Source organism: Podarcis liolepis, assembly GCF_965112155.1.
Source record: "Podarcis liolepis genome assembly, chromosome: 1".
Lineage (NCBI taxonomy): Eukaryota > Metazoa > Chordata > Lepidosauria > Squamata > Lacertidae > Podarcis > Podarcis liolepis.
In genome coordinates, this window is record NC_139554.1 from 72,585,588 (window position 1) to 72,610,026 (window position 24,439).

Genomic DNA, 24,439 nt, shown 5'->3' on the forward strand with positions numbered 1-24,439 from the left:
ATATCTATGGCTAGAAGAAGCTGCCCAGTTTCTTTCAGAAAAAGAAAGCATGTCATAAAAGGGGGGGGGGCAAAACAGGCCACGGATTTGCATAAAATTTGTATGTACTGATTGTATGTACAAATAATTTTGTATGTACAAAATTGTACATACAATCTACAGATATCAGGCAAGCACTGACAATGAGGTGCTTTTATACTGTAAGCCACCCTGAAGTCAGCAGATGAAGGGTGGTATACACATTATTACTATTATTAAAAAATTCCTTCCAGTAGCACCTTAGATAACAACTAAGTTTGTTATTGGTATGAGCTTTCGTGTGCATGCATACTTCTTCAGATACCAATAACAAACTCATGCCAATAACAAACTTAGTTGGTCTCTAAGGTGCTATTGGAAGGAATTTTTTTTATTTTGATTCAACTACAGCAGACGAACATGGCTACCTACCTATTATTATTATTATTATTATTATTACTATTACTATTACTATTACTATTACTATTACTATTATTAATGTTCAGGGTCAGGCAGTACAATCCTATGCATGTCTCCTCAGAGGTAAACCCTATTCAGTTCAACAGGGCTTATTCCCAGGTAAATGAGTATAGGATTGCAGCCTTAAAATAGAAGCACATCCTGCACATGCACAGAACCTCATTTTAATTTCTGAGGGAATTCTAAACGTCTAAGGGAAATTACATTCACCTGAGTATTGTGAGCTGAGCAAATTCACATTTCAAAGTAGTTAATTACTAACTTCAGAAATATCACAAGGGAAGATCTCTCTATGCAATTGCAGTGGGAATTGTGGGTACATTTCCAGGTCTGACGTGAACCACTGTGGATCTCCCTGATTCTCTTAGCAGTGTGTCGAAAAGCAAGCCATTTTAAGAATCATTGTGTCAAGGAAATGTTATTAAATGGAGTACGATTTTTTTTTTAGGATACTTAATTGTCAGACACTGCAAAAACTAGCAGGAATTTTCTAGAAACAGCCTTATAAAAAGTTGATATTTTCATGTAGCTGCCATATTCAATGTTACATATTTGCATTATAGCAGCATTTATGGGCCAATCACAGTGGGGCACTACTCTATACCTTTCCTGAAGAGATTACTATGTGAAAGACAAGATAACAACAGATGAGTAGAAAAAAGCAGCACAACTCCACACATGAGATCAAACAAGAAATAACAAAGAGAACCAGCCTGGAGGTGGTTCAAACATGGGAACGATGGATTTGGAGTACAATTTTCTTTCCAATGACTGATTTTTAACAGTACTAGTTTCTGTTGGCAACCCAAGTTGGCAACCCAATGGAACACGCACACACCTGAAAAAACCCACCAGCTCTCATTTGTGTACATTTTTCCACTTCTGTTCTTAGAATGACCGTGGGATCAAATTGTTCATTAATTGTGAAAACAGCTGGAAAAGTACAAGTATAAGTTAAACCAAAGTCACTGACCTTTGTTTCAAGGTCCTCATGAAGACGGAATGCCCATGGCATGAAAACCACACAATAAATCTACCATTACACATCAAACCTGTGCAAATGCCTTTAAATGGTCTTCATATTAGTATGAAAGAATATTTTAACCTTCAGCTAAGTTCCACTTGGCAGATGCATTAATATCTGGATTCACCCAAAGTGACCCTGGGTTGCAAAGTCAAAAGATGTTGTGGGGGCAGATATTGCTTAATGTAGGAATAAGGTCACTTAAGACTTCAGTGGTGCTGTTTATTTTGAAAAAAAATAAAAATTGGTGGATGTCTTGAGGGAAAATGAGCAATCTGCTCTTCTTGATTTTAGGCCAGCAATATACTGAGTGCCTTGCCATGTGGAAGGTAGCTCAGGTCACCATGTGTCAGCTGTGTTCTTCACAGCTTGTACATTAAGCTTTGTGGTTTATGGAGACAGGAATCCAACTGTGAGAAGGTACTGCTTCATCAGGAAAACATTACAAAGTCTTTTCAGAGAAAAAGAAGTCAAGATTAAGGCTCTCAGATGCTTCAAAACCCTTTTCTATTGCATTCTGCCTTCTGGGATATCACCAAGTGTTGCCCACATAATTACCTCTGTAGGTTTTGGGGGTTTTTAAACATAGTGGAATAACTGACATCCCAGCAACAGAAATAGAAAGGCCTAGCAGAATTGCTACCTGTGGATCAGCAATTTACAGGTACTCCAATTTCCCAAGGTATGTATGATTATGTCTATCTTTCATAAATATGTTTAAAAGCATTCTTTTGAACAGCACAAGTCCTGAATAGGAAGCACTTAATAACTCTGTAGCCATCTGGGTTATGAAACAGCCCACTCTACTAAGCCATAACTAAATTGTCTGTTAAAACCAATTAAGATAAAAGCTCTTTGAATATCTCAATGGCTGTGATTTTCTGTTAAGTCAAAAATAAGATTTCTCCCCCATGCTTCTCAGTCCTGGAATACAGCAGCCTTACCTCACATGCCACAAGTGACCAACATCCCCTGAATGAGCCGGTTTTAACATCTGAAACATAGCAGCATGGCTCCAGGCAAATCTTGACAAAAGATACTGAGTTACAAATGAATACAAAATGCCAACAAACAAGTTAAACCAGAGGCCTCACTTTCCTTAACCAATAGGGAAGGCTAGTTATTGTGAATCCCCTCAGGGCCCAAAGAATGCAACTTTGGTCCAGTGTGAGAGCCAGTGTGGTGTAGTGGTTAAGAGCGGTGGACTCGTAATCTGGTGAACCGGGTTTGCGTCTCCGCTCCTCCACATGCAGCTGCTGGGTGACCTTGGGCTGTTCACACTTCTCTGAAGTCTCTCAGCCCCACTCACCTCACAGAGTGTTTGTTGTGGGGGAGGAAGGGAAAGGAGAATGTTAGCCGCTTTGAGACTCCTTCAAGTAGTGATAAAGCGGGATATCAAATCCAAACTTTTTTTTTCCGGGGGAAACATCTTCTTCACAGCCCCTCCCCCCAAATATTTAATGAACAAACTTTGTGAAAAACTGGTGCCCACAGTCCACAGCCTCTATCTCTCTATTCTCTATCCTGGCCATTTTAAATTCTGGCCAATCCTCAGAGAACAACAGTCTTATCTCATGTGCCACAAGTGACCAACATCCCCATTAATACTGGGTAGGTTGAATAAGTTGGTACGTTTGGTTCTTGTTCTTGTTTTTATTATGTACTTTGTGGTTTTATTCTGTATATTATGCTAGGAACCGCCCTGAGATCTTCAAATGAAGGGCGGTATAATAATGCATAAAATTTTTCCCGTGGCTGCTTCAGACTTTTACTTATGAGTAATACATGCCAGTTCAAAAGATTTATGTGCTCTTCTTTCCTCTTACATTTCTGAAACTCAACACAGTAATAATAGTTATTATTATTATTATTATTATTATTATTATTATTATTATTATTATATCATTTATACCCACCCAGCCACTCTTAGCCACTAATTAAGACATTAACTACTGATCTGACCAAATCTGAAGATTCCCTCCCCCCCATATAAACACATTTTCCACTTAGAACTGTCATCCTTAGACTCAGAAGTGTCATAGAAGGGACACATTTTCAGCTGCAGCACTCTCAGGATCCTTGAAAGCTACTGGACAGTATTTTAAGCATCCGATTGGCTGTATACCTTGCTAACAGTAAGGTCACTTTGCCACTCCTCTTTTAAGAATGCCAACTTTTGATATTGTGCTAAGTAAAACATAAATGCAGTTTCACACAAAAACTCCTCTCGTGGAGAAATTCAAACCCTCAATCTACCCAGTTCTGCTTCTCCAGCCTCCATCACTGGGGAATCCCCATTACTGATAGGGAAGCTCTACTGGAAAGGAGTGCCCCATTGTACCCACCCAAATGGTGGGTGGAAGCAGTGCCGGATTTACGTATAAGCTAAACAAGCTATAGCTTAGGGCCCCACTCTCTTGGGGGCCCCAAAAAATTAAGGGGGGGCTGGATGTACATTTCCAAAATATAAGATAAAAAACAAATAAAATAAAATAAAACCTACATACAGCAACAGTGTTTTGTGTTGTGTGGGCTCCTATGATGTAAAATGATGTAAATAATGCTAGCTTTTTGTTATGTGCAAATGGCTTTAGATACCTATTAAGTCCATAAATTACCATATAGCATATATTCAACACAAAAAACAGCAACAATATGTTGACAAAGGACAGCTGGACATCTAAAGGGCCCCATTACCTTCAGTAGCTTGGGGCCTCATCAAACCTAAATCCGGCCATGGTGGAAGCTACCACCATCAATAGCCAGCAGAAAACACCAAAACAGAGCACGACTCTGTGTGCAGAGCAAGGCTCTGTGTGTGGCTCCTGCGCAGACCCTGCTGCCATCACACGATGAAAACTGCTCCCACCTGAGAGTTGGTGGTATCATTCCATCAAGTTCTGCCACAGCTAGCCAGGGATTAGGATTCCAGACTTAATACTGAATGGAGTAGCATTGCATATTTTACCCCACTGCTTTGAGCAACAGTCCAGTCACTTCTGGCATTTACAAAATAAATGTATAGGTCACTGAAAAGCGACCTTTTACCACTTGGATCAAGATACTTGGGGAGTTGTGGCAATATAAGCAATTCAATTTCCCTTGAGATGACGTGACAGATGAGTTGTCCTGCTGGGTTTGACAGATTGCCATATCTGGAAGAAGCTTTCCTCCAGGTAAGACTAGCAGTGACTGCAGCAGTTGCTTTTCCACTGCAGCATGGAGACTTGAGAGCTATCTCAAGCTAGCCAACACTTATATTGCATTCCAGGTACTTTTCTGATTTTCTTTGAAAAACAGAACCACAGCCCAGGTTTTGTAACCATTTGTAACCCCTTTCATTCCTTCTATTTTTATCGTACTTTGTTGTTCCGAACAAACTCAGTAATGATTACAGTGAACTGGAGCGTACTGTAGGTTCAAAGGCCTTACTTATCCACAGGCCACTGGTTCTTTTGTCTATACCAGCCTAGAGAATCCCATATATACTTCCACTCCTTTGGACTTCTGTTGACTTCAGACTTTTGAATGTCAGAGCAAAGAGCAGAATATAGCATTTCCATTTTCAAATAAATACTTCCTAAGAGAAACTTGGTGCAATGTCCTGGGCAGGCCCAGCCCAATGAGGACAAGTATTTGGAAGTTTATTTCTTTTCTGGCAAAGCACTTGGCTACATCAGTTCTGAAGGTGCAAAAGTTGTACACACCCCCTGCTAACCAGCTGCCTTGGTGATCTACCTCTACAGTCCTGCGCTCAGTGGTGAAGCTACCCGGGGGCGCGGCTGGCACACATCCTAGGGGGCATGGCACGTGTCGGGGGGTGCACAGCAAGCGGCAAGCATTCCTGGGGCGGGCGTGATGTCATGCCCCAAAGATGGCACCCAAGGTGACTGCCCCCCTCCCACCTTCGTCCGCCAGTCCCTGTCCTCTGACCCAGACAGTTGGGGCAACAGCGTGACCATGCCCCTTTCAGCTTACTTAAACCCCTTTGTCTGACACAGTACGTGCAAGCACCCTATAACTCGTGAGTGGCAGCTCCAGTTGCTCCTGTCAATTTAAGCACACACACACCCCCGCCCGTGTGTAGAGACAGTGGAAGGGTGGACAGGAGAGATTCCAGAGGCATAGCTATCTCTGGGACTGATGCAACGTCTTCTGCTTCTAAGACTCCCTGCAACTCTTCTCCCGTCTCCTCCACCCCTACCCCATCTCAGGCTGCCTGGTCTTTCCCCCTTGACTGTCCTCGGCCACCAACTCGGCATCTGCCTCACGGGTGGCACAGAAGCCCACAAATTGCTGGCCTCTTCCCCTGGATCATTCTCCTGCTCCCCTGCCTGAACATCCCCCGCTCCTCCTCAGACTCCTGCCTGTCCCTGACATGCAGTCTGTAAAAAGACTTTTATTTTTAGAGCATTATAATCCAGCTGAATTTTCTGTGCCAAATTGTAATGACAGAAGTAGGAGACCAAAGGAGGATGCGGAGAGGCTCATAAAAACCTCATTCTCTGATGGGAAAATCAAAGTGATGTTAATTAACATCAGAGTTACCCTCTGGAATAAAATAATAATTGGGACACAAAAAGGAACACTTAATGTTCGAAGAAACCAGCGAATATAAAATGAAAGACCAATTACAACATGTGAGGGTCCAATTAGGTTTTTGTTTTGTTTTTTTCAGAAGGGTAGCAATGTTACTTGTGGGGGGAGGGGGAGACAAAGTCTTGTGATATCCTAAAGATTAATTCTTTTGTCAACTAGAGTCCTCTTCGTCAGATACATGAAGTGTTATCCTGAGTTAGTGGGTAGTGAGCATCTGCTTTACAGAAAAGTTCCCAAACTGAAGTCTGTGCACCACCAGTGGTCCATGAGATCCACTCAGGTGATCCATGGTTTACCTGTGGATGAAAACTGAAGTAGATATTCATATTAATTCTTAACTGTACTTTTATTACTTTTTGATTTCTTCTCTTACTTCACTAGATGAGCCCAAGTTCTATGTAGGTATGCACTGCCAGGCAATTACATTTGCGGGTAGAAGCTTGTGCAATTAGGATTTTAAATGGCATGGGAAGCCACCACACATAGAGCAGGCTTCCCACTCCATGAAGATCAATGAGGCCAGGGCCAGGGAATGCAGCTCTTCCTCTTCATCACATGATTGTAATTAGGTGCGGGAAGTATGCAAATGAGTCTCCAGTGTTATAAGAGGGGGAGAAAAAACTATCCCTCTTCTCCACACTACGCCTAATTATATAAACCTCCATCAATAATCTACTCGGTTCAGGATGGGGGTGGGTTAGGGAGAAGTGTTACATAATAGGCCAACGCACAAAAAGCTTAATCAGTCATGTTCCAGCTCCTCAGCAACTTCCATCAAAAGCTGAAAAACTGAACTGACATCTGAGTGACACTAAGACCATCATTCCACTCACAAATGACAGGCACCACAAGATTTTGCTACAGGGGGAAAGCACATTGGTACATCTGTCTCATCTGTCTCTTATAACTAGCTGGTAATGGTATCCCGTCGCTGTCAAAACACTGACAAATAGGGTGTGGTAGTGATGAGGAACCAGAGGGCATTGGACATTTTTGAATGCAAGCTTGTCAACTGCATGTTGCTGGCTTATTTTATCACGGCTTATATCCACAAAGATATATTTGTGGGTATCTGGTCTGTGATGGCTAACTGAGAAAACTCTCCAAAGAAGGCACAAGTTGTGGCACTTAATATTCCCTGCCCTCATCTGAAAGGAGGCTAGGGCATTTCACTGAACACAGAATTTCTGCTGAGTCAATGCCTGCCCATTGTCAGAACTGTAAAACACATATTATTTTTTATTTTAAAAAAGGTAAATAATGACAGGCAGCTATTTTAACTTCCCCTAAAATTTTCTACCACAAAGCAAAACTGGTACAGGATGTCATGCTTACACCAACACCTACATATATATCTTTACACAACACTCCTGGGATCCCTTCTCCTACTACTGTAGAGGTTTTATATTCTTGGTCTGGGGGTGGTGGGAAGAACTATATTTTGAGAAGTGTTGAAGCAGCATGAGCTCAAAAAAGTTTATTCCAAGAGGATAGGTGATATGAATAAAGCAGAAAGATAAAGATGTTAATCTTTAGACTATATTAAATAACGTGAATAAATTAAAGTGTGTGCTTTTCATTGAGTTATATAAATACAGTGGTACCTCGGGTTACATACGCTTCAGGTTACAGACTCTGCTAACCCAGAAATAGTACCTCAGGTTAAGAACTTTGCTTCAGGATGAGAACAGAAATCGTTCTCCAGCGGCACGGCGGCAGCAGGAGGCCCCATTAGCTAAAGTGGTGCTTCAGGTTAAGAACAGTTTCAGGTTAAGAACAGACCTCCGGAACAAATTAAGTAGGTTCAGGTTAAGAACAGACCTCCGGAACAAATTAAGTACTTAACCCGAGGTACCACTGTAGAGATTTAGCAAAGGAGCACACTCTTGTTTCCTATTCCCCCTGCAGTATGAACTACTATGTAACAATTTTATTGTCTGGTAATATAGAGGATTGGCTATCCGATACATTTTTGCAAGATGTACATCTGTAATGAGTTTAAAATAGCTAAATCAAGCAGAATTTTTAGAGTTCTGAAATAAAAATCAGAAAATTAAATATTGGCATTTAATAGATAATAGAAAGATAATTCTGTTGGCAGCTGGAAAATTACATTACAGAAATGGAGAACAAAACATATATATATATATATTTGGAAAACTGCCCAAAATAGGCAAAAACCACAACTCATTAAAATGAATGCATTGAAATCTGTTCATTTTATATTTCTGTGTATTTCATAAACATATAAGCAAATAGGACATGACTTTATATAAAATGCATAAGAGGGAAAGCCCAGTGCACCAGGCAAATAATATTAGGACCAAATTGGGGAAGGAGGACTCAACTTAACAAAAACAATCTTAAGGCAATGACAGGTGAATTTCCCTGCACAAACATACTCACGTAAGGAAAAAGTGTACCCATGTGCACTGCTTCTTTGTTTTACCAAGTGTGTATATGTTTCAAAGCCACAGTACCCATCAGATTTCATAGATGTGCATATGTAGCAATAGAGAAAACCAAATTTCATTTATGAAAATTTACACAGGTTGTATAAGCATATCATATGTAAAGTAGCGGTCAACTAAGTATAGTGAAAATTAAGTAGGGTGGCACATGGTTATAAGGGTCCTATTAGAACTGTCTCAGCCCTGTAATGAAAGCCACATAATAAAAGTTAGTAAGATGCAAAATGAGACATTTGTTGTTGTTGTTTAGTCGTTTAGTCGTGTCCGACTCTTCGTGACCCCATGGACCAGAGCACGCCAGGCACTCCTGTCTTCCACTGCCTCCCGCAGTTTGGTCAGACTCAAGTTTGTAGCTTTGAGAACAGTGTCCAACCATCTCGTCCTCTGTCGTCCCCTTCTCCTTGTGCCCTCAATCTTTCCCAACATCAGGGTCTTTTCCAGGGAGTCTTCTCTTCTCATGAGGTGGCCAAAGTATTGGAGCCTCAGCTTCACGATCTGTCCTTCCAGTGAGCACTCAGGGCTGATTTCCTTAAGAATGGATACGTTTGATCTTCTTGCAGTCCATGGGACTCTCAACAGTCTCCTCCAGCACCATAATTAGAATTGGTCAATTTCAGTTTCTTCAGCACCAGTGGTTGGTGCATAAACTTGGATTACTGTGATGTTAAAAGGTCTGCCTTGGATTCGTATCGAGATCATTAGTACAGCTTTTGCCACTCTTTTGTTGACTATGAGGGCCACTCCATTTTTTTTACGGGATTCTTGCCCACAGTAGTAGATATGATGGTCATCCGAACTGAATTCGCCCATTCCCGTCCATTTTAGTTCACTGATGCCCAGGATGCCAATATTTATTCTTGCCATCTCATTTTTGACCACATCCAACTTACCAAGGTTCATGGTTCTTACATTCCAGGTTCCTATGCAATATTTTTCTTTACAGCATTGGACTTTCCTTTCGCTTCCAGGCATATCCGCAACTCAGCGTCCTTTCGGCTTCGGCCCAGCCGCTTCATCAGCTCTGAATCTACTTATATTTGTCCTCCGCTCTTCCTCAGTAGCATGTTGGATGCCTTCCGACCTGAGGGGCTCATCTTCCAGCGCCATAACTTTTCTATGCCTGTTGTCTTTGTCCATGGAGTTTTCTTGGCAGGGATACTGGAGTGGCTTGCCGGTTCCTGCTCCAGGTGGATCATGTTTGGTCAAAACTCTCCACTATGACCTGTCCATCTTGGGTGGCCCTGCACAACATAGCTCATAGCTTCTCTGAGTTATTCAAGCCCCTTAGCCACGGCAAGGTAGTGATCCATGAAGGGGAAAATGAGACATAGTCCCCTGCAATTTTGAGCAAGTTATATAGCACAAAGCTATCAATGGCTCTTAAGCGTGATGACTATTTTCTACCCTCCACTGCTGGAGGCAGTATGCTTCTGAATACCAGTTTCTGGAAACTGCAGGAGGGGAGAGTGTTGCTGCACTCATGTCCTGCTTGCAGGCTTCCCACCGCCATCTGGCTGGCCACAGAAAGAACAGGATGCTGGGGCTAGATAGTCCCTCGACCTGATCTGAGCAATCTCTTATGTTCTTATTCTATCATTTCAAAAACCTACAGAACGAGTCAAAGATTTATCACTCACGGAACAGCCCAAAAGCCCTGAATAGATTGCCAATCATAACCCCTTATTAGGTTCCCGTAAACTCCATTCTCTGGGTCTGAGTCACTGAATAGACCCGTGTCCTTCACTCTCTCACCTCTAAGGGACAGGCCCATTTCCCGTAGCTGAAAGATACCGTGATAATATAGCTTCCAACACCAGCAAACAGCAATGTGATGGGAAGAGGACAGCATGTTCCAAGCATCATGAAATACTCATTAAATAAGTGTCTCTGACTTAACCTATATAAAACTTCAGATTAAATTACTCTGATGGTCTGCTCCCAGGCTTATTCTATGATTCACTGAAATGCACAGATTTGAACTGCTGGTGGTTGCTGTATTAGCAGGACTTACAGGCATTTAGGAAGGCGGAAACCACCAAGGCTAATCTTGTTACTGAGTTCCCCTCTACTAGCTCCCATTAGCTTCCCATTGAAAATCTAGATTGGTTCCAATATAAAGGCCCTTCACAAATGATGTGTTTCCTATAGGGGAATAACTCTAGTATAGCAAAAATAGCAACAACCCTGTACACACTATGCATTTATGCTATTGTGTGTTTTCCCCTTGGCTTTTTTCAAGAGAGGGATGTTTTTGGTTCATCTCAGCATTTTATTTCCAAAGCAGAGGAGCCAATATATAGTTGGGTTCCATGTTTGCATTTTACCCGGGAATCCCATAAAAATAAAACTGACTCAACAGAAGAGTTTAAAAATACCAGAAATACCAGATCAATGGCTATGCTTGCTGAGGCTGATGGGAGTTGAAACCCAACTGTCTAGAAGGCCAAAGGTTCTCCACCTCTAGGCTAAATGATTTCTCCTACTTTTTTTAGTTATATACTAAGTAAATAAGCGTACAATTAAATGAGGGCACCTATGGTATCTAGGGTGGAGAGAGGATAATTAACTGCAAAACTAGCCTGGAAATGAGGATGAATCCAAGCCTTTTTGCCAGGACTTCTTTTTTCATTTCGCTCCTTGGAGCTAGCCAGCATAAATGTTGCTCATTTCACATTTGTCATATTTGTCTAAATTGTGCTGTGATCAGATCAGCCTGACACCTCTTATATATGTACCGATTTGTGCTCAGCTAGTTGCATTCCGTTAATTTACTCGGCATTTAGATATTCCACCTATTAACTCTTGCTTTTTGATCAGTTTGCATTTGCCTGTGCTCACTGTAGCTTTTAACAGCTCTACTGTTGTCTCAATCAGCTTACATCCTAGTTAACACTGTATAATTGTAGAAGGACTTCTGAACCCTGGATCTTGAATGGCTGTCCCTGCCCCTGTTTAAAAACTCACATTAGCAAGGAAATAATACACAGTGATTAGAGACAAATTTCTATGGCCAACTCACATAAATGCTAGAATGAATAAATAATCGATGGTTGTTAGGAAGAATCCCTGCTAGGTGCCCTTTTACAACCTATGGATGTGATTAGGAGTGCAATGAGAAAAGAGAGAGTTCTGTTAACATGCCTCCATGCTGGTCTTCCAGGAAGCTCTTACAATGCAGACCCAGTTGAAGCAGAATTTATCATGTATAATAGATAAAAGTAATAGAATGGCATGCTGCGCTTTCTTGCTGTACACTAATGCTCTGTGCTATGCTAAAAGATCCCCCCAACTATTAGAGCAGTATGAAAAAGAAACAGAGAATTTATGATTATCTCCTAGTGACAGTCTTCCAAGTCCCCAGGGTTCGCACGTCAGACGCATGATCACGTCCCTTGCTTTACAAAGCTGCCACGAACATCTAAATAACACTGTCAGGATCGCAGAGAGCTCTGTCCATCAGGCAGTTCCAGCCTTGCATCCCAATTGGTGCTCACTCTGCCATGGAAATATGCCTTTCATAATCTGTTAGGAGTGTTTCTTGGGCTGATGCTTTTTACCATAACATAGCTAGAACTCTAGAACTTAATTGAAAAGAAATTGACCTTGTGGGTTCAATGGGCCAAAGATTCCTTTACCTTCCTTTAAAGAAAGAAAACAAAGATTTGCTGCGTTGGAGTGGCATTTTCTCTTCTTATAATTGTTTTTAACAACAACAATGTAACAACTGATACTAATAATATTTCATATGCAATTGCTTGCACCACTGTGCAAATAGAAGAGACTTCTGCTCATGGGGGTATCATAAAGCCACTCTGGAAAGTCCCCTCATCCCTTAAAAGCAATTTCCCAGTGGGATGAGGGATGGAAGAAAGGTAGAAAAGTTGGCCACACATTAACATGGAAACCAAATCTTATGAAGAATTGTTGAGAGAGTTGGGTATGTTTAGCCTTGTAAAGAGGAGACTGAGAGGAGATATGATAGTCATCTTCAAATTTCTAAAGGGCTGTCACACGGAAGATGGAGCAAGCCTGTTTTCTCCTGCTCCAGAGGGTAGGGCCCAAACCAATGGTTTCATTAAAAGAATGAAGATTCTTGTAAGGAAGAACTTTCTGATAGTAAGAGCTGTTCGACAGTTGAACAGACTCCCTCAGGAAGTGATGGACTCTCTTTCCTTGGAGTTTTTTAAGTAGGATGCCCATCTGTCATGGATGCTTTAGTTGAGATTCCTGCATCACAGGGGGCTGGACTAGGAGACTCCACTATTCTATGATTCTATGTCTTCCAGGTCCTAAGCCTACTATTCTAGCCGCCAGGTCAAGCTGGCTGTGTACTAGATTCTAGTAACTGGAAGATGTTCACCCATTGCATGATTTAAGATTTTGCATAGTACAAAGAACTAATGCACTACATTCCTAAACCTATGATATATGATCTATATTGTGGTGCAGTAGGAGTTTAGTAGGAGCTTATATTTGTAATGCCTATGGCAATGATTGGCTGAACTGCCCTGACATCAGAGAGCCAAGGCAGGCAGAAGGGCTTTGGTCTTCCATTTGTTGAACTGCTCAGTTCTTAGGGAGAGGCAGTGCATGAAAAGGGGACTAGGAGGCAAAAGGAGTATTGGCTTAGGAAGTAGGAGTGGTGGGCTTATAAAAACAGCAAGGCAAGGGAAACTGGTTGGAGCAGCTTAGCAAATGAGGATTCAACAATGGGAAGTGATGCAGAGGAATGAGAGCAATTGAGGAAAAGCAAGATCAGGAAAACTGAAAGAGGGCAGAGGAAAGCTACACAAGGCCAGGAGCTGCAGAGATTAGAAAGCTTTATTTTATTTTATTTTAAGATAACAAGTCACATTTTTGGCTGTAGGCCAAACAAAAATTGTAAATGCATAGAATTTTCCTCCTTATACTAAAATGCAGATTAGTTCATAAAGTTAAATTTCTTATTATCTGCTTGACAGTGAATGTTCCCCTGTCAAAATAAAAGATATTTGCTTGATTTTTGATGTCAGGTGCTGGGCAGCTGGGCATGGTTTGGGGGAAATGGCCTGGCAGACCAAATTAGGACCCCTGCCAGGCCTAATTAGCCCCAGGGGCCGGAGGTTCCACATGACTGTGGCACAGAATAGATGAGGAGCAGCCAGCTTGTTCAGTATTGAGGGTTGCACAAAAATATGCCATGAAAGAAATAATAATGCTAATTTTCGTATTTGAGATCCATGCAGTTAACATAATTCATCTTGTTTGTAATTTTCCAAACTTTCAAAGTATTAATAGAAAAAACAACCAAATGGAAGTCTTGAAACTGCTTACGCTTTTTTTAAAAAAACGACTTTCCCTCTAAATCCCCTCCCACTTCAAATTTCTCCCGCCCCTAGCATTTTCAGTTTGCCAAGCAGCTTCTTGAAGGTTACATCTGCAATCGATAAGTTTATGGGGAGTTAAGAGGCGGCAGCAGAATCTGCAGCCTCTTTTTAAATAAATCCTTGACTGAAGGTCAATGAGAATTTTGATGCAAACTTCACTTGAGTCAGCATTTCGCCAACAATTCACATTTTTCCCATTTCAGGTTATGTACATTATGTACAATGCTCATGTCCTCTGCCACAATTTCCACGTTGATCACAGTATACCGTAAATGATAAGTCTGGCACACGATACATTCTTGGTTCTGCTCTAACTGGAAATGAATTGTTCAAAGCATTTGATAATGGAAGCTACTTACCAACTATTGCTAGATTGTGCTCCGAGCCACATGCAATCTGCAAAAGAAATGGGAACATAATGGTAAAGAGATGAGCTAGGCAACAAAGTTTATTGCTATGAGTGTAATTTGCACTGTCCGATTCTAAATCCAAATAAAATGGTGATGAAAAGAAAATCTGTGTCATTATATTTTGAGAATAACAGATTGCTTCCGTCATTTGATATGCATCATTTATAGTCTTCAGAGTCCTAACAAGGAGGTTTCAGCTTGCCTCATTGTAATCAGGGGCATCACTTCAGGTTTTAACAGAGACAAACAGTTTCCAAAGGGGTGGCAATTCAGCAAGATTCAAAATCCCACTTGTGGATGTATTCCAAGTGAAACTGGAAGGAAGTGGTGTATTTTAAAAATATGTTTTAATTATTTTTTTTATTATACTTCATAATAATTAAAGTGATCTTCTCAACACAAGGCAAACGCTCTAAAAAAAACCACCCAAAAATAAATTTGTGCTTTTCGCATGCATTTCTAGTACAAAGGTCCATTTAATTTTTGAGCTGACCAGAGCTACAGATGTTCCTGAGGAATAATTACATGTGATCTGCAACACAGGGATGGGGTGGGAAGGCAACCTGCCAGATTGTATATCTTTTTTCTTAGAAGCAATATGGCACTACTCTTTTCCCCCAAAGACCATTATAGCTGCCATTCATTTTATTAGTAATAAAAAATCTGCTCCTTCAAAGGTCAGAGAGCTCACCAGGGGAAAACAAAAGTGTGATCCACTAATTATATAGTAAGATATAACTGAGTCTGTCTTGATTTGACATGAGACCATTCCACTTTATTTTCCCCCTCTCACTTTGATCACTCCAGATAAGGACAACATTAAAATAACAACATACCCATACAACATCAGAGCAGATAAAGGGAACCGCCCGTTTCCCTCTCATGAAAAGGTCCCACCTCTACAAGATCCAAGTTGCAAAACAAAATTCCAACTTCTGCAAATGATGAGCCTATCATTACTAATTAAGAAAAAGAGCAGGTTGCATACATTCCCTTCATATTCAAGCCCAGAAAAACCACCAATGTATTCTGTACAAAGGAGGGCTACGAGGGACATGTATTAGGACTTGCTAGAGGGACAACCTCTCACCCAAGCTGATACAAGTAAATTGCTTATTGAATACAGTGGTACCTCGGAAGTCAAACGGAATCTGTTCCGGAAGTCCGTTAGACTTCCAAAGCATTCGGAAACTAAGGTGTTGCTTCCAATTGGCTTCAAGAAGTTCCTGCAGCCAACTGGAAGCCGTGGAAGCCACGGAAGCCGTGTCGGATGTTCCGGTTCCAAAGAACATTCGCAAACTGCAACACTCACTTCTGGGTTTGCAGGATTCGGGAGCCAAAACATTCAACTCGCAAGGTGTTTCGGATCCAAGGTACAACTGTACTTTGGTCCAGGGCTCTACAGAAATCCAAATGACAACTGATTTTGATCTCATCTTCTAAGTAAATTGTTGCTTTAACTCTTGAACAACAACACAAGGGGGGTGATCTGTATCAGGACTACGGCAGGAGACAAAATTTTAAAGCCAGTGTTACAATCTAGGTCAGAAGGGAGACACTCCTCCAATTTCCTTTTTAAAGCCATTCACCAGTGGTCAATTCCTTCCATGGCAGGATTCAAGTGTTATGTATCTCTCTGTGGGGCAGATGCACAGGTTTGCATCTACACAGAAATAGGGAAAGCTCTGTACGGAGTCAGAGAAACAGCAGAAGCCAGCCTCCTAAAGTCAAGCACTGCGGTGCAATGCTCATAAAGCTGCTTAGCTCAGAAGAACTACAGCAACCTTCTGCTAGCTACTGAGATGGAAAACCTGAACTAATCAGAAACAAGTGGCATTAAATTGCAATCTGTGATTGTAAAAAGTGGCCCTTTAACTAGTTTGAGTGCCACAATCAAGAGTATTGATAAGCAATAATTACCCCCAAGCAATCTAGCAATAAGTGCCGCAATCAAGACTATTGATAAATATAAATATCGAACAAGGAGATGAGATCTCCTACTTATATAGTCCAATGCTGACATCTCAAATGGAACAGATGCATCTCTAGTTCAAAAGCACAGAAGTGCGCACACACACACACATTTTTAATGGCAGCATCTGGAGAGGGCCCAAATGGGAATTGGGGTTCCAGTGGTTCCGGTACTACCTCAGGACCGAGTCCAGAAATTAGCACTTGGGAGAGTGCTTTTCAGTCCCATGGCAGTTGTGTTATGGGGTGCCATGCTGCAGGGCACTATTTTATCTCCAATGCTATTCACCGTATTTTTCACTCCATAAGACGCACCTGACCATAAGACGCACCTAGTTTTTAGAGGGGGAATGCAAGAAAAAAAAATATTTAAAGGGAGCGCTGAGCAGAGCCTGTATGCATCCCAGGCTCTGCTCAGCGCTCCCTTTCACAAGCCGCGTGGAGCGTGTGTGCAGCGCTTGAAGGCTTTTGCCCGAGGAGGGAAAAGGGCAGCCCGTCAGTGATTCCCTCCTCGGGGAAAAGCCCCCCAAGAGCCACACACGCTCCGTGCGGCTCTTTAAAGGGAACTTTTGGGGGCTTTTCCGGGAGGTGGGGGAAGGGACTGATGGGATGAAGGCTCCCCCTGTCCTGAAGAGGCTTCGCACGGCTAAACCAGAAGCTAGAACAGCAAGAGGGAGCGCTGCGCAGCACTCCCTCTCACTGTTCTGGGTTCTTGGGATAGCCGCGTGAAGCCTCTTCAGGGCTGGGGGATGAAGGCTGCGCTCAAGAGGCTTTGCGTGGCTATCCCTGAAGCCAGAATAGCAAGAGGGATGGGTGCGCAGCAATCCCTGTTGCTCTTCTGGCTTCAGGGATAGCTGCGCAGCCTGCATTCGCTCCATAAGACGCACACACATTTCCCCATACTTTTTAAGAGGGAAAAGGTGTGTCTTATAGAGCTAAAAATACAGTAATATCTATATGAAGCTGCTGGGCGTGCTCGTTAGGAGTTTTGGGGCAAGTTGCCATTCAAACACTGATGTTACTCAGATCTGTTTTTTCACAACATTTGAATTGTGTGGCTTGAATCCTGGTAAAACAGAGGCTCTGTGGGTGGGTAATTCAAGAGATCATCTGCACTAGATGAAGCTGTACTCTCCCTGAAGGAGCAGATATATAGTCTGGGGGTGCTTCTGGAAACAGTTCTGTCACCAGAAGCCCAGGTAACTTCAGTAACTAGACGTACCTTTTACCTCTTGTGCCTGGTACAATATTGCTGTGTTCATCCTCTGAGCCAAAGGTAAGACCCATGTTGGCTTTTGATGCAAAAGGCTAGAAAAAGTTGAACACTGGGCAGCTGATGCTCTGACTTAGGGCAGAAGGAGTAAAAATAGTCTCCCCTGTTTCTGTCCCTTCTTCTCCCTTTCTGTCCAAAAGGATACTGGTCTGTTTTTATTGCTGCCATCATCTTCCACACAAGTCAAAGTAATCTTTCTGAAGCGCATACTTATTCATCAGCTTGCTTAATCAGAAGCTATTGTATTTTCATTAAAACGAGGAACTGTAGCCCAAAGAATCACGCTCCCCAAAGGAGGCACAGCAATTCAGGTGCCTTAACAGTACAAGCCTATACATGTCTACTCAGATGCAAGCCTTCATGGGAATCACTTGCACATATTGGCCTGCAGGATTGATTTCAAGCAAAGGCTTGACTAACAGTGCAAGAAACCGTATCTTAGCCATGGCATTTGGCAAAGCTTCAGAAGGCACCTAACCATTTTGGAATCTGTGCTGTCCACTTGCGATGGCCAACCTTAAAAAGGATTCTTTACATTTCCACAGAAACAGGGGTGCTTTCCCTTTTTGCCCTGTCACCCTCTTTTCAACCCCTTTCTACATGCCCCATGGACCAGTTATCTTTAGAAGCACCTTCAGGGCGTATGTGTGTCATTAGGGAAGTGTTAGAGTAATAAATAAGAATTCAATTTTTTAAATGGAACTCCTGAGTTATTTATGTCTCTTCAGGGACTTAGGTACCAGAAGGGTTATTACTAGCATCATAAATTTTAGATGTTTCCCTGCAGACTGTATGCTGCAGGATCTTTTGAATAAGGAGTAGAACTTGAAGATCTCAACTTGGGAGTGGAGATGCAAGTTGCTAGTTCTCATAGTTATATAACTATGACAACCCCCTAGAATCATAGAGTTGGAATAGACCACAAGGGCCATCGAGTCCAACCCCCTGCCAAGCAGGAAACACCATCAGAGCACACCTGACATATGGTTGTCAAGCCTCTGCTTAAAGACCTCCAAAGTAGGAGACTCCACCACACTCCTTGGCAGCAAATTCCACTGTCAAACAGCTCTTACTGTCAGGAAGTTCTTCCTAATGTTTAGCTGGAATCTTCTTTCTTGTAGTTTGGATCCATTGCTCCGTGTCCGCTTCTCTGGAGCAGCAGAAAACAACCTTTCTCCCTCCTCTATGTGACATCCTTTTATATATTTGAACATGGCTATCATATCACCCCTTAACCTCCTCTTCTCCAGGCTAAACATGCCCAGCTCCCTTAGCCGTTCCTCATAAGGCATCGTTTCCAGGCCTCTGACCATTTTGGTTGCCCTCCTCTGGACACGTTCCAGTTTGTCAGTGTCCTTCTTGAACTGTGGTGCCCAGAACTGGACACAGTACTCCAGGTGAGGTCTGACCAGAGTAGAATACAGTGGCACTATTACTTCCCTTGATCTAGATGCTATACTCCTATTGATGCAGCCCAGAATTGCATTGGCTTTTTTAGCTGCCGCGTCACACTGTTGGCTCATGTCAAGTTTGTGGTCAACCAAGACTCCTAGATCCTTTTCACATGTACTGCTCTCAAGCCAGGTGTCCCCCATCTTGTATTTGTGCCTCTCATTTTCCCTTTCATAATATGTGATCAGAAAGCAAAGGGGGAGAATTGCTAGTGGTCAAGCGTGAATATTTTTTCTTTACATGGATTAATGGGAGCAAAGGACAAAGGGAAAGGATTTGCAGTGCAGGAAATTATGTTTTTCCCCTCTGTCTCGGGCTCTACCTCACTGCCACACAGTTGGGCACAGAGTTGCTCTCTGCTACCATCCGGCAAAGGGGAAAGGGTGCATCTCAGGTCCAATCTCCAGCTGGGAACAGGACTCCTGTCTAAAACCCCAGAGAATCACTGCCGGTCAGCATAGACAATATTATATATGTTCCACTTTGTGCATCTAATGAAGTGCTCTTTAGTCCACAAAAACTTCTACCATTTTTAAGGCACCACATAATTCTTCGTAGATTTTGCTGCAACAAACTAATACCAATACCCCTCTGTAAAAGTGTAGACAACAGTGAGCTAGAAGAATGTAGTGTTCTGCTCAGTCTAAGGCAGCTTCCTATGAGGTATCTTGGCATATGAACGATCTCCATTTTAGCCCTTATCCTCTGCCCCAGGCCACATCTTCATTACTAAGCTTCATGTCTTCCACAACTTCTGTATGTAAGTTATCTGTGAGAGAGATTTGGATCATGTCCACGGTTGGTAACCACACCAATTAAGTTCTACCTGTGCTTTAAAACGATGCTTATGCAGGAGTAGTAGTTGCACAAGTACATGGATCGGGATGTGCAATCAAATGTGGACCCCGTGGAAAGCAATGCGATGTAGTTAAACAGCATCAAAGCTTGGCTGCTTGTTTCAATTTGTGCTTCGAGTGCGCATTTATGTATGAGGCTCAAGATCTAGCAAGTTATGAGCAAAAGCCCAAAGTGGCCACTCATTCAAATGGATGGTCACCTGGAAGTAAGATCAAAGCATTCAATGGTGTTTACTTCCCAAGCAAATGTTTGAAAGGCTGCAGCCAAAGTACACCATTTTGTTATCTAAGGCACTAATTTCTGCACATTAGTGCCACATTTAATTAGGGTTAACAGGAGCTCAGAAAGGATCCACAATTTATAAATCCCCTGGAATATTTGGTGGTGCAGAACTCTTTGAGTGGATTCTGACAAACTAATTGTGTTGGTGCAAGGATTTTCTGATTGTGCAAATGGACTTACCCTCCTTCTCTTCTCCCTGCACACCCTCTGTGCCCTTCCCAAATCTGCTCTGGGTGATTGGGGCCCCCCAATAACAAATTTAAGGGATATGCAGGGGTGCAAGGAAAGAGGCGAGGGAGGAGACGTTCTGTTGCACACCCAAAATTCACTGACACTAATAGAACTACTTCATTGGACACCACCATTTATTTTTTAATTTACATTTTCTTTTCCTTCAAAGAATACTTAGGGGCATCTCAGTGACTCTAAATCACATAATAAACATAAATTCATATTTCAAAGACGAAATATTTCCACCTTTATTGTGGCTCTTTCACCACAACCTCACCAAAGCACTTTACAAACAGCAGCTAATGATGTTTGCTTTGCTATAATCTGTCAGGGCAAGAGGAAGAAATCTGACATTCCTCTTGTTCATTAAAATACACTACCACCCTGCAGTCCTGCCCGGACATTATCTAGTAGTACCATATATGTTTTGTGGATCTAATAGAAATAAGTGCATTGTGTTTGTCTCCCTCAGTAAAAGTCAGCACCAAATTCAGGAGCCAAAGGAACAGAAGTCATTGGAATGGAGAATATCACCATATCAGTATCAAGAGAACACATGTACAATTTGTAAGATACCAGAGTGGTAATCCCACCTCTCTGGGGCTGGATCCTGCAGGCTTCATTAACAATAAGCAAACAGATGGTGAAACCATATGGGATCATGTACCACCCCATATGCCAGGGTCCCCACCAGCACTGGCATTGGTAATATGTGAGATCATTTGCTTATCTAACAAGATTTGTATACCACTTCTTTTTTTAAAAAAAAACTCCAGTAACCTTACATTGTTTACATAAAGTAATATAGGGTTTCATCCACCCCTGCCATTCCAGTCATATAACAGAACTTCCCTTTCTTCCCCTGAGACCCGCACACCCTCAAGATCTGCTCCAGAGGGTTCTAGGACCCTCTCTAACATATTTTGGAGACAAGCAAGGAGAGGGTGATGAAGTCCCATTGTATGAGCAGAATGCCACTCACAGCGCATTAGATACAACCCACAAAGTATTGTTTTACATGATTCAACTAGCTAAATGCTACTGGAGTGGAATCTGGGCACACAGCAGTGATAACTATGCCATCCCAGGTAATGTATGGACTAAGGTATATTTATTTATTCGCAGGCTTATTTGCACCACCCTTCGAAGAAATCCCTAGCATGACACACAACAAAATCAAAATGCATTAAGACGAGCCAACCAAATAAAAACAGCATACTAAAAATAATATTCTCAAAGCAGGCGTGATTCTGGGGAGAGCATTTGGTAATCACTGTGTTGGTATTTAAACACCTAAGAAGGTGTTTTCCTTTGTTACCACCCACCACACCTTGGTAGAGCCTCTACTGAAGATTTTACTGCCTGGAGAAACAGATGGGTAAACCTTTTGCAAACTGACTTTTAGAGGGAGGAATGGCACAGTTTCACAAAATGAATAGCATGCCCTAAAGATATATGTAATGCCCCAGGGCATCTATATGCAATGAAGATATTCCTTAATAATTTTGTTATACTAAATCACAATGTGCAAGAGAAAGCAGTCCTGTCCATTCTATTCTTCTCTAGTGCATAGCTTAAAAAATAAATAAATCGCAGTCTGATGAGTAGATCAGAATGTATTACAAATGTGAAGATGAATGACCACTCTTATTTTAATACATGTATATAGTACCAATAAGAGAAAAGAGAAATTAAAAGATTATCTAATGATTATCTTATCAAAGTTTCCGATTTACATTTAGTCACAGGTATCTTAAAAACCCACTGCCAGTTCTTTTTTTGGCAACATAACCAGACAGGCCAGAAAAAGATTATATTCTCTCTGGGTTTAGAAGTCAAAAGGGAATGATAAGTAGTAACAGAGACTTGCAAATCAGTAAAAATCAACGCTTATGTAACACTGCATAATCATTCTTTTCTCCTGCTGCTCCCTCATGCATTTGATTAATGTATTGTACCATTGATTTGCACTGTTTGACATATCCCAGCTACATTTTGTATGCATAATTCCACAGATAAAGAAAAAGAAGTGAGAGTTTAATTAGAAAAACTGTCAGTTTTAAAGAATCAAAGATTTAAAACTTTCTGGATCACATCAGTCTTGATAAGCAGAAGGCAACTCACCAAAAACCCAAGTCACCTGCAAGCTAGCAACAGATCAAATTCACATTGCCAAGAACATATTTTTAATGATGTTAGTATATGTTTCAAGATTCATAAACTAATAGGGTATTTCGGGACAGTGGGATACTGAAAAGGTTTGCAAGTGGTTACAAAAGCTAATATAATTTATTCAGTTTACCGGGAAATTGGAAAATATCTATAAGATAAACAAAATATACTATTTAAATAATCACATGGTATCCAGAAAAGCAGTTCCGTTAGTACAAGTACCCCTTGCTCTCCTCTCCCCACACATCCCTAAAACTGTTCTGGGTTTCCCCCAACTCTCAGGAGCAGCTTTTTGTGGGGGGTGTGGAAGGGAGAGGAGAAAGAAGGGAAGATCCATGGATCAAATGGAATTCCTTGCACTCACAGAACTACTTTACTGGATAGAACCTATGGAATCAGATTATACATCAATATTTAGCAAATTATATATCTACTTATCCCAATGATGTGTATATCATACTCCTTTTACGCACATGCCACATTTCCTCTTCACCATATACTACGCTGTTCCATTAAGCCATTTCAGAACTACACCTTAATAATGAGGCATAGATGTGTGAACTCTCCTGGAGACCATTTATGGACTCCCATACTGCAGAAACTGCACAAAAATGCATTTCTGGTTTCAAGACCTAGTTTCAAGAACTGTGGCTTTGTATAAGAAAAAGCATCAGTAATGACTGACAAGCACAGGGGAGTTCTCATACTTCTCCAGGAAAAGTAGAAAGAAAAAATTATAGAGTGGACTGTGCTTGTTATCTAGCACATTCTCTGGTAAGTGGGGAGGCTATTGTGCTCTCCTGTCATTCCCAATACTTTCTAGAAGATACTGGCATTTTTCAAACTGGTTCAATGGTCAGAGGATCCCACTAGAACTGTAGTGTTCAAGGTTCAAATTGCCACCTAGCCATAAAGTTTATATGGTGACTTTTGTGGGATGTGAAACACAGGAGCAGTCATTTACAACATTCCTAGAGTGTACATGTTCAGACATGGGGAGGGATGTTTGTCCAGCCAGCAGGTAAACTTCCTGTTTCCCTCTGAGCTGGGACAGACTTCCTCTGCATGTGACTAGAGGTGGGTGTGGCCTCACCTGTGCAGGTAATGATAAAAGCACAGGGCAGGGGCAGCCATCTCTCTCTTACCTCTCTTGCCTCTCTTCCATCGAACAAGCAACATCTACTAAGCTAAAGATGCCCTCTTGGCTGCCAGCCAGGAGAGGAGAAAGGGACTATCTTCTTATAAGATAAAATCCAAATGTATATTACTTCACTAAGACTAAGTCTGCCTTCTGGGATCTGATGTGAACAGAATGTGAGTAAACTCTTTTTATACTTTTGTAAAGGACTGTGTCGTGTCTTCTATTTTAAGAGGGAATAAGGGGAAATTACCAGAGTGATTATTATAGAGGCTTAAGCAAGCCTGAAGAAACGCTGCCGTTGCAAACTTAAAGGGGAATATTTTACTCTGCTGATATTGGAAACTTGTTAACACAAGTTGGATAAGGATATAATCTCACAATATATCCTCTCCTACATCCCTGAACATTCCCACAACTTTGAGCATAGTCCCCAATCCAACCTATTTCATTGCCCTGTGCTGGAAGGAAGGGAGGAATAATAAAACTGAATGAAGAAAATTTTAAAAATGAACTACTAAGAGCATCTTCTGTGTTTGTTTTAGTAATAAGGCCATCAAGGGAAGCCTGGAACATGTAATTCAATATTACATATGTTGGAGAGAGTCCACTGCTATTTCATTTTGCAAACAGGATGGCAGCAGCAAATCAATTCAATTCAAAGTACCACAAACTGGATCGTGCCAGAGGTGAT

At 41.6% G+C, this 24,439-nt stretch overlaps 1 protein-coding gene across 6 annotated transcripts in view; it reads right to left on the reverse strand.

The window, feature by feature from the left end:
• Window positions 1–24,439, reverse strand: part of SERGEF (secretion regulating guanine nucleotide exchange factor) — a 103,953-nt gene that overhangs the window by 27,651 nt on the left and 51,863 nt on the right. For all 6 annotated transcript variants that reach the window (XM_083489398.1, XM_083489397.1, XM_083489400.1 and 3 more), the window contains exon 10: window positions 14,318–14,354. In XM_083489398.1, the coding sequence (XP_083345524.1) occupies window positions 14,318–14,354 (37 nt within the window). The remainder of the gene's footprint in view (window positions 1–14,317; window positions 14,355–24,439) is intronic.